The sequence below is a fragment of the Salmo trutta genome, chromosome 15, assembly GCF_901001165.1.
Source record: "Salmo trutta chromosome 15, fSalTru1.1, whole genome shotgun sequence".
NCBI lineage: Eukaryota > Metazoa > Chordata > Actinopteri > Salmoniformes > Salmonidae > Salmo > Salmo trutta.
Window position 1 is genome coordinate 20417345 of NC_042971.1, and position 13602 is coordinate 20430946.

Below are 13602 nucleotides of genomic sequence, written 5' to 3' on the forward strand. Positions count from 1 at the left end.
TACAAAATACAGCAGCAAACTTTATAGCTAAGTAATTATATATATACACACTTGTTCGAGTAATGTGGACAAAACACAAAATATATAATTACAAATATATATATATATAGTGTTTTGTCCACATTACTCGAACAAGTTACTCCACTCATGGTCAATTCGAATTCGTTCTATTTAAAACCAAAACTTTTTTTCTCTCTCTTACAGAAAGCATGCACCAAATGTGGCATTGAGACCCAGTGCAGTCAGAAGACAACCCAGTGGCTGTGCAAGATCTGCAGTGAACACAGAGAGGTAACGTACATCCCTACAACTGGATAGCCCATCTACAGTATACATTGAACTGCCAACTACATGCTTTTTGATTATCTCCAAATTACTGTTCACATTCTGTACCAGATGGGTGCTTCCCATTGTGGTGATGAAGTCCTACACATTGATTAGGGGGTTACCCTATTAAGTAACCACTGTCAGTTTGAGAAAATTGCAATAAAAATGGAGAAGCAAAAGGGTATAATTTTATGGAAGCTATGTACCTGTAGCTCAGTAGCAGCAGCCAGAGACAATGTAGAACCACAGATACTACATGTCTGTAACTAGTTTACAGACTTCAGGCAGATGGTTACAGGTTGGCTTTCCTCCAGGAATAAGGGTCTCTCGGGGCTTGATTTGGAGGCCCAGTGGTCACCAGCAGGGCTGGCGGATCTGGATGGCCGTCTCACCACAGTCTTGTTAATAATGCACAGGAGCCTGATTGAGGGACAAAGGCTCTTGTCTTGCTGATTGCCCCCTATAGCAGGAAGCTCGCGTCTGGTGACCCATTGTGACTTCATGAAGTTTCTATGCCCTCACAGACTGGTTTCATTAGCTGTGTGGCTTTTTATGTGATTATCATAGCAGTGTGGATGAATCACTGCGGTGCTTATTGGTTGGGAAGTAGGACCAATGGTAGTTTATCCCCACATTCATATTTTGGGTTATGAAAATGTTCCTATAATGCTGATAAAAGGGCAATAAGAGTGTTTACGATGAAGGGTTGTTTCGAGGGATGTGCCAGCGCTGTAGTATCGGCATGGAGCATTCTAGTCCTCTCAGGGTACGTCATGTTTCCATCCAGGGATCTTTTAATCTGAATTTATATTTTATGTTATCAGGTGTGTAACATTAAATCGTTCTCATTAGGGAGTATGGGTTTCTTCCTCAGAAATGCTAATGATGAATGTGCTGCTATGAGTCATTTATCCCCAGTATAATGCTAATAAGATATCACTATCTACTTAGCACAAAAGCAGGATTTCCCAAAGTGGTTAAACATTTGCATTCAATTCCAGTAGCTTTTCAAACCTTTTTAAGGATCTAGGAACAGCCCCGTAGAGAGTGATACAGTATGACTGACATCCAGATTAGTCTCTGGCGTATGCCCTCCCGTATATCAAAGGTGTTCTCCCGTTTAATCCTGTCATTCTCTCCACATACATATATCAATCATGGATCAGGATCTTGATACCTGGCCATAGACAAAATGGATGTGCATTATTTCAGCTTTTATATTGGTCATTCAAGCCAAACACCTTTTTGTGAAGCACAGTAACAGTCAATGGACCATATTCACTCACTATACTATAGGATTATTTTAACTGGCCTCTCTCAAGGACGAGTTTGTTTCATTTGTGGGGAATAATTAAACATCTGAAGCACTTAATATTAACATAATATTATTACCTCCATATTATGTAGGCCTGTATCCAGATTATTCAAGTAATTTTCCACTTTCCCCTCATGGAAAGCCATATCCCAGTAGTGCCCCCGAAAAGCTGCTTAGATGGAGCCTCTAAATTGATGACCCAGAATTATTATTACCGTACAGCACATAACTTCTTGGTTTCAGGTAGGCCGTCTGTTTCTTCAAGTTTATTTTCCTCCTGATGTATGGATCACTAGGCAGTCTGGACTGTAACAGGGGAGGTGGAGGTAAAAGGAGGACGGGGTGAGTTTTAGCGGAGAAATCACATGAGCTCATGAATAATTCCATGGCTGTGCAGGATTGAGGATTGAGAGAGGGCACTGTACCATAAAGACGTTTATGTAAAAATGTGCAAATGTTTTTGAACCACACACTGTGCGTCGAAAGGCAGTCTTCATTTTTCATTTCCCTCTGCTGTGAATCTGCTCCAGCAGATAGAGTCACTGTCTGAAAGGCAGTGTTTGACAGGGCACCTTATCGGCCTTCCTCAGATGATGGAGGTGCTTACTCAAAATGGCTGTCTTCAGTCGGATTTGGGCTCGGGCTGACATGCCTCTGTGGAGGCGCCCCTCCTGAGTTTAGTTTACCCCAGTTCTATTTTCTCAACTCTTCTCACTCTTACTCTCTCTCTTCCCCTCTCTCTCTCTATCTCATATGCTTACTTTATGTCACAGTGTTGAGATACTCTGTGATAGCTGTGAGCAGTGCTTATCTCTAAGGGACAGGTCAAAAGCTTATCGGTTTTTAGGCTCATCTCATGCTCACTCGGTCGAACTCACCACTGTATGTGTGTTCTTTCTGGAAAATTATCCTTAAAATGATCATTGCCTTGCTGTTTCTGGTTGATAACATGCTTATTGATGAGATCATTTGTGACCGACTACCTTGATTCAGTCTTATGTACCAAAATTCGATTTAAATGTAATTTTTTTACATTGGATAAAAGCAGGGACAAAATGGTATATCATACACTACATTTGAGGAACAATGGGAAGATAATTCTGCTTTGAAAGTTGATAAACTTTGAATGTTTTGGTACCAACTGGATAGCTCTTCTTTGTCTACACCCATTCAGCATCATTCACACCCTCTTAAGCTTTAGTCCGACCCATCTCTTTAAAGGTTTCCGAACATTCTGTACTAACAACAGTCAAGCACCCAAGCTAACTTGCTAGCTACTTCCAGACACAAAGAATGGCTTACTGAACATTACTCGCCCTAGTAGAGCTGGTTAGGCTGTTTTTATGTTATCCAGAGCGTTGGTGACTGCAACTGTACTGTCAGATTGTCTGTTTTGTAAATTCAGAGCATTTCACTCTCAGAGCGTTCAGTGCGAACACTGGCCTATGAGTAGGGTTGATCTGAGCGTTCTGACCTCACAACGGCAGTCAAGCACCCAAGCTAACATTGGCTAGCTTGCTAGCTACTTCCAGACAGAAATGTGAGAACACCCCACTCTGACCATTTTACTCGCCCTAGAAGAGCTGGTTAGGCTGTTTTCATGTTATCCAGAGCGTTGGTGACTGTAACTGTGCTGCTGGCAACAATTTAATTGTGCTTTTTTGCCGACGTTTAATGACACCGGCAATATTCAACGGGTGTTGAGCGTTCGTAAATTCATCAGTTATTCTGCGCTCTGGCACACTGACTAGAGTGCTCTGAAATCGGAGTAGATGGCCAGACTGAATTTATGAATGCATCCGCAATGGTTACTTGCATAGTCTTTTGTTAAGACATGTAGCTAGCTAGCTAAAGAATGAACCATAATCCCAACTCATTACGTTACTACCCTGCATGAATCTGCAGGTAACTAACAAACCAGGTTCAATGTTAGCTAGCTAACATTAGGCTATAACTAGGCAAGCAAATGGCGCTGAGATGCAAATAATAAGATCATACACGTAACGTTAGCTAGCGAGCCAGCCAGCTAACATTAGCTAGCTAGCTAACAGTACGCTTTAGCTTGAAATGAAAACGACTTTGTTGTTTATATATGTATAGTTGAAGTCGGAAATTTACAAACACTTAGGTTGGAGTCATTAAAACTCGTTTTTCAACCACTCCACAAATTTGTTGTTGACAAACTATAGGTTTGGCAAGTTGGTTACGACATCTACTTTGACACAAGTAATTTTTCCAACAATTGTTTATAGACAGATTATTTCACTTATAATTTATTGTATCACAATTCCAATGGGTCAGAAGTTTACATACACTAAGTTGACTATGCCTTTAAACAGCCTGGAAAATTCCAGAAAATTATGTCATGGCTTTAGAAGCTTCTGATAGGCTAATTGACATAATTTGAGTCAATTGGAGGTGTACCTGTGGATGTATTTCAAGGCCTGCCTTCAAACTCAGTGCCTCTTTGCTTGACATCATGGGAAAATCAAAAGAAATCAGCCAAGACCTCAGAAAAATAATTGTAGACCTCCACAAGTCTGGTTCATCCTTGGGAGTAATTTCCAAAAGTCTGAAGGTACCACGTTCATCTGTACAAACAATAATATGCAAGTATAAACACCATGGGACCACGCAGCCGTCATCCCGCTCAGGAAGAAGACGTGTTCTGTCTCCTAGAGATGAACGTACTTTGGTGCAAAAAGTTCAAATCAATCCCAGAACAACAGCAAAGGAGCTTGTGAAGATGCTGGAGGAAACAGGTACAAAAGTCTATATCCACAGTAAAAGGAGTTGTATATCGACATAACCTGAAAGGACGCTCAGCAAGGAAGAAGCCACTGCTCTAAAACTGCCATAAAAAAAGCCAGACTACGGTTTGCAACTGCACATGGGGACAAAGATTGTACTTTTTGGAGGAATGTCCTGCGGTCTAATGAAACAAAAATAGAACTGTCTGGCCATAATGACCATCATTATGTTTGGAGGAAAAAGGGTGGGACTTGCAAGCTGAAGAACACCATTCCAACCGTGAAGCACGGGGGTGGCAGCATCATGTTGTGGGGGTGCTTTGCTGCAGGACGGACTGGTGCACTTCACAAAATAGATGGCATCATGAGGTTGGAAAATTTTGTGGATATATTGAAGCAACATCTCAAGACATCAGTCAGGAAGTTAAAGCTTGGTCGCAAATGGGTCTTCCAAATGGACAGTGACCCCAAGCATACTTCCAAAGTTGGTGCATAATGGCTTAAGGACAACAAAGTCAAGGTATTGGAGTGGCCATCACAAAGCCCTGACCTCAATCCTATAGAAAATATGTGGGAAGAAATGAAAAAGCGTGTGTGTGTGTGAGCAAGGAGGCCTACAAACCTGACTGTTAAACCAGCTCTGTCAGGAGGAATGGGCCAAAATTCACCCAACTTATTGTGGAAGGCTACCCAAAACGTTTGACCGAAATTAAACAATTTAAAGGCAATGCTACCAAATACTAATTGAGTGTATGTAAGCTTCTGACCCTCTGGGAATGTGATGAAAGAAATAAAAGCTGAAATAAATCATTCTCTCTACTATTATTCTGACATTTCACATTCTTAAAATAAAGTGGTGATCCTAACTGACATAAGACAGGGGATTTTTACTCTGATCCAACAGGTCCCAGACGTGCTCAATGGGATTGAGATCCGGGCTCTTTGCTGGCCATGGCAGAACACTGACATTCCTGTCTTGCAAGAAATCACGCACAGAACGAGCAGTATGGCTGGTGGCATTGTCATGCAGGAGGGTCATGTCAGGACAACAAGCTCAGTCCGATGATGCTGTGACACACCGCCCCAGACCATGACAGACCCTCCACCTCCAAATCGATCCTGCTCCAGAGTACAGGCCTCGGTGTAGCCTGTATTCCTTCGACGATAAATGCAAATCTGACCATCACCGCTGGTGAGACAAACCGCGACTCTTCAGTGAAGAGCACTCTTTTCCAGTCCTGTCTGGTCCAGCGACGGCGGGTTTGTGCCCGTAGGCGACGTTGTTGCCGGTGATGTCTGGTGAGGACCTGCCTTACAACAGGCCTCAGTCCAGCCTCTCTCAGCCTATTGCAGACAGTCTGAGCACTGATGGAGGGATTTTGCTTTCCTGGTGGTACTCAGGCAGTTGTTGTTGCCATCCTGTACCTGTCCCGCAGGTGTGATGTTCGGATGTACCATCCTGTGCTGTTGATGTTACACGTGGTCTGCCACGATCAGCTGTCCGCCCTGTCTCCCTGTAGCGCTGTCTTAGGCGTCTCACAGTACGGACATTGCAATTTATTGCCCTGTATCATCTGGAGTCCTCCTTGCAGCATGCCTGAGGCACGTTCACGCAGATGAGCAGGGTTCCTGGGCATCTTTCTTTTGGTGTTTTTCAGAGTCAGTAGAAAGGCCTCTTTAGTGTCCTAAGTTTTCATAACTGTGACCTTAATTGCCTACTGTCTGTAAGCTGTTAGTGTCTTAACTACCGTTCCACAGGTGCATATTCATCAATTGTTTATGCTTCATTGAACAAGCATGGGAATCAGTGTTTAGCCCCTTTACAATGGAGATCTGTGTAGTTATTTGGATTTTTACAAATTATCTTTGAAAGACAGGGTGCTGAAAAGGGCCGTTTCATTTTTTGCTGAGTTTATATCTGTAGTCTATCAGGCCATTACATAAAGTTTTTTTTTAATTTCAATCTCTGAGAGAAAATGTCCCCAGATGTCAGAAACGCTATTGAATAGAGCACGTGATGCCGAAGGAGCTGAGCAGACGTTGACAAACCGAGCTCATCAAAATTATTCCATTATTACCTAAATAACAACGTTGAAACAATATTCTAACATCGGCTGATAAATTGTCAAGTACTTACATTCCCAAAGAGCCATGGACCTCCGCCCGAGAGGCAAGAAGGACGACCAAAACGTCATTGATTCCCAAGATAACGATAACGCTACAGCTAGCAAGATTAGCATTAGCCCTCGTAACTCAGACGACAGTTCCAGACTGTTGCTCTTGGCCTCTTGCGAGCCTGCCGACATGCTGGCTACTCTCTTCCGTGAAATTCAGGATGGTAACAAAGGTCTTTCTCTGAAAATTGACAAGAAATCAGCTGAACTCCATTCTTCCATTGACGACCTGAAATCCTCCATGAAGGATCTCCTTTTGAGAACGACTGAGGCTGACTTGCGCATTAGCACAGATGAAGATACCATCACTAGACATGACCAGGTTCTGATACAACTGCAGAAGGACAATGCCTACCTCAAAAACAAGGTAGACCAGATGGAGAACCAGAGCAGACGTAGTAATATCCGTGTGGTGGGATTGAAAGAGGACAGCGAGGGCCATGACCCGGTCCGTTTCTTCACTCAATGGATTCCGGATGTCCTAGGTATAATCAACTTCACCAAGCCGCTGGAAATCGAACGCGCCCACAGAACATCAGCACCGAAACCCCGGCCAGATGAGCCCCCACGGGCCGTCCTGATCAGGTTCCTCTGTTTCCAGGACAGAGAGAAGATACTGTAACTCGCAAGAGCCAAAGGGGACATCCCCATCGATGGCAAGAGGGTCAGCCTTTTCCCGGATATGAGCGCGGATCTCGCCAGACGTCGCAAGCAGTTCAGACCTGCCGCCAAAGCGCTGAAGGAGAAGAACATCACCCGCTACCTCATCCAACCTGCGCGGATGAAAGTTCAGTACAAAGGCCGAAGCCATCTCTTCAACACACCGGAAGAAGTGATCACTTTTCTCAAAGAACTGAAACGTGTCTGAACCAGGATGGTCTCTCTGGGGGATAAGATGCAGTTTGTTTGTTTTCTCTTATCCGGGCTGTCCTGGGACTGAACTGCTGATATCTTCTTGGAATTTGGATCCGTTTACCCCGCTATCCGGTCACTATAATTGATTTGTACATTTTCAACTAACCGTTTTTTTCCTGGGGTGAGTTCTATTACATTTACATGAGAGTATATATTTTGGTTTAGTCAATATCCACTGGGCGACGCAAATTAGTCGGCTTAGGCCCACTGCTCCCCCCCCCATTTATGTTTCTCCTCTCCTGAAAAGAGACTCAAGCAGCCCTTACTGTGGGCAGTAAATATTCAGCCATAAATGTCTATTCACAACGTTTGTTTTTAACAGGGAGCTCGCAGGTTTTAGTTTACGCCAAGGTTTAGCTAGTAACAGCAAGATGGAAAGCGAGCAACAACGTATCTCTACAAAACAACAATCTTGGATTGTTGTTTTAGTCTGACAATCGGGGTGGGTGGGGTTTCTGTTTTTTTTCTTCTATGTTTATTGTTGTTTCCTTCCTAAAGAGACACATAGGTCACTTCTGTGTTCAAACTAAAGTTGAAACATTTCCTGACTATTTACATATGAGAGATTTCCATTCGGTTACATATTTGAAACCCAACCTATGCTTAATCCACTAAAATATGTCACATTCAACATAAAAGGTCTTAACAGCCCGATTTTCAAAGGAAAAGAGTCTATACATACCTTAAGAAATGAAAGGCTGATATTGTGTTTTTACAAGAAACACATCTTACAGCCAGTGAACACAAGAAATTGAAGAGGGAATGGGTAGGACAAGTTTTTGCGTCCTCTTTTAACTCCAAAGCAAGAAGAACTGCAATTTTGATAAGTAGACACATCCCCTTCTGCGTCAACAACACCATCTCTGATCCCTCGGGCAGGTTTGTTTTGGTGCAGTGGCATCTGTTTTCGGAGTCTTGGACCCTATTGAATATTTATGCTCCTAACTTCGATGACCATATGTTTATTCAGAATGTCTTCCTTCAGGTTGCTCAAGCACCACCAGTATGGCTACTGGTTGGAGGAGATGTTAATATTGGTTTAGATACAATCCTTGATAGGTCCTCTGATAAACCCTCACTTCTTACCAAAGCCGGCAAGCTCACCATGTCATTCATGAAAGATCTCAATTTACTAGACATCTGGAGACAGTTGCACCCACAGGATAGGGACTACTCTTTTTATTCACACCCACACAACACACACAGACACAACTTTTTACTATCGACCCAACTGTTTCATAGAGTGTTAGATATCGAGTATCTCCCCTGATTGCTTAGTGACCATTCTCCTCTGGTATTATCAATCTCCATTCCTACCAAGGTTAATGGAGCATATAGATGGAGACTAAATTCTACACTCCTGAAGCAACCTGAATGTTGTGCATTCATCAAAGAGCAGGTCAATATTTTTACTTTGACAAACAAACCCTCCGCTCCTGACAGTTTCATTCTTTGGGACACATTTGAAAGCCTTTCTGAGGGGACAGATCATTTCCTATACTAAAGGGTTGAAGAGAAAACACGGTGCGGAACTGAATGTCCTTGAATCTGAAATCTCTGAGCTAGAGAGAACCTACCAAAGAGGCCCGACTAAAGATCTATACAGGCTTTTGGTAAATAAAAAACTGAAATATAATATTCTGAACACATATCAAGCTGAGAGGACCATCACTAAATCAAAACAGCGTTATTATGTGTTTGGAGAGAAAGCTCACAAAGTATTTGCATGGCAACTGAAAGCAGAGGAAAGTAAGATGACGATTAATGCTATAGAAACTCTTACTAATGAGATCTTTCGACCCTACTAAAATGAATGATACTTTTAAGAAATACTATGAAGACCTCTACACTTCCCAATCAAGCGATGCTCTATCAGAGACCGACTCCTTTCTCTCCTCTCTCAACCTCCCATGCCTGTCAGAGGAAGACAGAGAGCGCCTGAGTGAACACTTCTCGGTTCCTGAACTGTTGGAGGCCATTAAATCCTTACCTTCTAATAAATCTCCTGGGGAGGATGGCTTCCCTCCAGAGTTCTATAAAGAATTTAGGGAGCTGTTGGTCCCCTACCTTATGGAGGTACTTAAAAAAGCCGGGGAAGACAACTGCTTTCCAGAGTCTTTCTCTCAAGCAGTAATTACTGTAATCCACAAGAAAGGGAAAAACCCGCTAAAGTGCGCCTCCTATAGACCAATCTCTCTCCTTAACACAGATTGTAAACTGGTCACCAAGATGCTATCTAAGAGACTGGAGTCATGTCTTCCCCTGCTGGTCAACCCAGATCAGACTGGCTTCATAATTAATAGACTGTCCTCCAATAATCTCAGCAGGTTCTTTGATATAATTCACCTTGCTGACAATAACAAAATACCTAGTGTCGCAGTCTCCCTTGACGGTGAAAAGGCCTTTGATAGGGTTGAATAGCCATAACTCTTTCGCGTCTTGGAAAAGTTTGGTTTAGGTACCGTGTTTGTAAATTTGATAAAATCACTCTACAAATCTCCTAAAGGATTGTTTGTAAATTTGATAAAATCAATCTACAAATCTCCTAGGATTGCTACCAATGGGATTACTTCCTCCTCTTTCCCCCTCTATAGGGGGAACAGACAAGGTTCCCCAATTAGTCCCCACCTCTTTGCCCTCGCCATCGAACCGTTGGCTGAGGCTATTAGAACGTGCCCTGACATACATGGCTTTGAGGTGGGCGCCCATACCCATAAGGTCGTCCACAAAGAGTGATAACTTATCTTATTTCTAACAAACCCAGAACACTCCCTCTCTCACTTGCAGATCCTACTACAGTGTTATAGTTCTTTCTCTGGATATAAGGTACATTTTGATAAAAACGAAATCTTGCCGTTGTCTGTCTTTGACCACCATAGCATCAAGCACAAGTTTCCTTTTAGATGTCGCCTATGGGCTTCACATATTTGGGCATAATGGTGGATCCTAACCTGAACAACCTCTATAAACTCAATCTGGCCAGCTTGTTGCAAAAGGTGGAGGGTGACCTTTGTAAATGGATGGACTTGCCTCTCACTCTGTGTAAAATAAATGTAATTAAAATGAATGTCCTGCCCAGATTTCTATATTTGTTTCAATCTCTCCCTATCCCTGTTCCCGCAGCATTCTTTTCCTTTCTCAACAAGCTGGCCAGATGGTTTATCTGGCACGGCAAAACCCCTAGGGTTGGCCTGGATAAACTGACCCTTGATTACAGTCAAGGGGGCTTTAACCTCCCCAATTTTAGAATGTACTACTAGGCTGCACAGTCTAGGTTTCTGGCTCAAACGTTTGACAATGGTCTATCTCCCTCATGGTTGAACATTGAAAAGTTTGAGGTAAATGATGACACTGGGGCAGAATTGTTTTACAAGTGGGACAGAAAAGCTATAAAAGCCAACAGACAACCCTTTAATCATACATTCTGTCCTGGCATGGTGCAAACTGCATGAGCTGTTCAGACGAGGGATTCCTTTCCCCTAAAACCCCTTTATGGAACAATAGATTGATCCCTATGATTTTCCAGAATAGTAACTGTTCCAGAAGGGTATCACTCTTCTGGAACATTGTTATGAGGAGGGAGTTCTTATGTCTTTTGAACAGCTGAAACAGAAATACCACTTGTCTAACAGGGACTTCTTTAGCTACCTACAACTACGAGACTTTATTAGGGTGACTCTCAAGGGACAATGGAACCTACCTAAGATGTCACCTATTGAACAACTCTGCTACGCAGACCAACCACTGTTCAAGACCATTTCTCGTGTTTACGATGCTCTTATGTCAGGACTAACACTGCCTGAGCTAGATAAACCTCGACTTAGATGGGAAAAAGATCTGGGTATTGATCTTGATGAGGGTCTATGGAGTGACCTATGCAGGGATGGTGTTACATCCACATTGAACTCCAGATACAGACTGATCCAGTTTAATTTCCTCCATCAGCTCTATATCACCCCATCTAGACTGCACAAGTTCAACTCTGATATCTCCTCCCTATGTTTTAGATGTGGCTCAGATGAAGGAACATTCCTCCGTTCCACTTGGCAGTGTTCAAAACTACACGGTTTCTGGCAGGGGGTATGCGATACCATATCCTCAATTCACAGGGTTGCATTCCCTTTAGACCCGGAGGTCTGTCTACTGGGTAACTTTACTAACTCCAATCTTAGGCATAGCCATACTATAAAGCTAACAGAAATATTGCTAGCGATTGCCAAGAAATGTATTGCCTTGAAATGGAAATTGGATTCCTCCCTGCCAGTTGCAATGTGGCTATCAGAAGTTAATAGTTGTATCCCACTGGAGAAAATCACTTACTGCTTGAGGAATAAGTTAGACATTTTACAGAATTTGGCTACCTTTTATTGACGATATGGACAATCTCCCCTCCCCTCACATCACATTGATTGAATCTCTATATAATCCTTATATAATGTTTCACACGTAATGTATAGTATGTAGCTTACGGCAGGTGATCTAATGTCTCATTATTATTTTTTGTTTTTTTACGCTCGTCTGTTACTGTCACTTTATCCTATTGTTGTCTAATATCTTTTCACTTTTGTTTTGATATAAGAAAAGCTATTGAATGTGCAGTGGTTCTTCCTTTAAAAGTTGCTTCGTACTGCAGCACAGCTTGCTGACTGCCATGGAATTCTAAGAGTCAGCCATTGTTGCCATTAATGCTAGTTAGTGCTAGTTTGACCACCAGAGGGCATCTTTGAGAAGCGTTTGACTGTTTTTAATATTGGCTGTACTAGAGAAATGTTAAACTTTTTTTGTAAGAACATAGTATATGGGATTGATTTTAAGAAATCTAGCTTCATTAATTTGATTAATATTATGTTTATATTCCAAGAAAAAACAAAAATTATACATCTGACAGACAGCGCCTGATTCAGTAAAACTGAACAAGGATTATTGTGGATGGAGGCCGATGTTATCGGAAGAGCCATGTATAGTTGAGGGAAAGGTGTGAAATATCTGGGCAACTACAGTACCTTTTTAGTTAGTGAGAAGAAAATAGGAGCATAAGAAAGAGAGAGAGTATTGTTAACATGGGGGGAAAGCGGTAACTGGCTTCCAAAAGTTGGTGCTGTACAACGTGACCGGTCGGGAGTAGGCTACTAAGTGACTGTGAGTGAAGAGCAAAATAGTCCTGACAATTCCACCCCCTAATTGTAGGCTAACCAATACCCAAACGGAGATTTAGTGAAAATAAAATTCTCATTGATTTATCAGTCCCCATGCTTGTCTCAGAGCAGTGCGAAATGGTGTTGAAATAGTTGACCACACGTGGGTAGGCTATTGCTTCAAATCCTATTATAACAATTGGATGACTTTGGGTGTTCCAGTAAGCAACAATTTGTTGCCTTCATTAGGCTACTTTATTCTTAAAATAACTCCAGCACAGAGAATAGAAAGGAGCCTTAAATAATTAAAACAATAAAGCGGTTGAATTCAAATGCATTTGACTGTTTATTTTTGGCCATCAACCAAAAACACAGCATCTACCGTGTTATTTCATTTCCAGCGAGACTATTCAAGTCATCGACTGACTCACTGATGGCTAAACATGATAATTGATCGGCAAAGGCAATCTGGCATCACTGCACAGCATCAACATCGCTCTAATCACAGTCAGAAGACAGTTGAAGAAACTTGAGCGGACTTCTTTTTTTTCAGAACATTAACCATGTGTGTTCTCTTGTTTTGAACTGTTCTGTAGCCCAATGAACCAATGATTTGTCTGAGAAACAAAGAACTTTGCGTGCTGCAAAACCAGTTTGCATTTAAGTATAACTTTTGTATGACTGACGCCTTTAGTGAGAGGTCTTATACTTTAATGTTTAATCATTTGTGCCCTCTGAATTCATATTCATTATATAAATAGGCCCATGTGCACCTTCATCAGATGAACCGCAACGTCGGCTAAAGCGATTTAATTCATGAATGCATTTGAAAGTTTTTAATATTGTGATTGTGAAGAGCAAAATCCTAACATTTCCAAAACAAAACCTGATTGATTGATCAAGACCAATCCCCATGCTATGTCATTCAGTGATATTTATTCCCATTGTAATTCGCTATGGATCCATTAATATATTTAAAGTCCCTA

The 13602-nt window shown here is 42.0% G+C and overlaps 1 protein-coding gene across 2 annotated transcripts in view; it reads left to right on the forward strand.

Moving 5' to 3' along the window:
* The window catches only part of LOC115148600 (double C2-like domain-containing protein beta), a 363678-nt gene that overhangs the window by 29087 nt on the left and 320989 nt on the right, over positions 1 to 13602 (forward strand). For both annotated transcript variants that reach the window (XM_029690640.1, XM_029690641.1), the window contains one exon: positions 205 to 291. In XM_029690640.1, coding sequence (XP_029546500.1) covers positions 205 to 291 — 87 coding nt within the window. The remainder of the gene's footprint in view (positions 1 to 204; positions 292 to 13602) is intronic.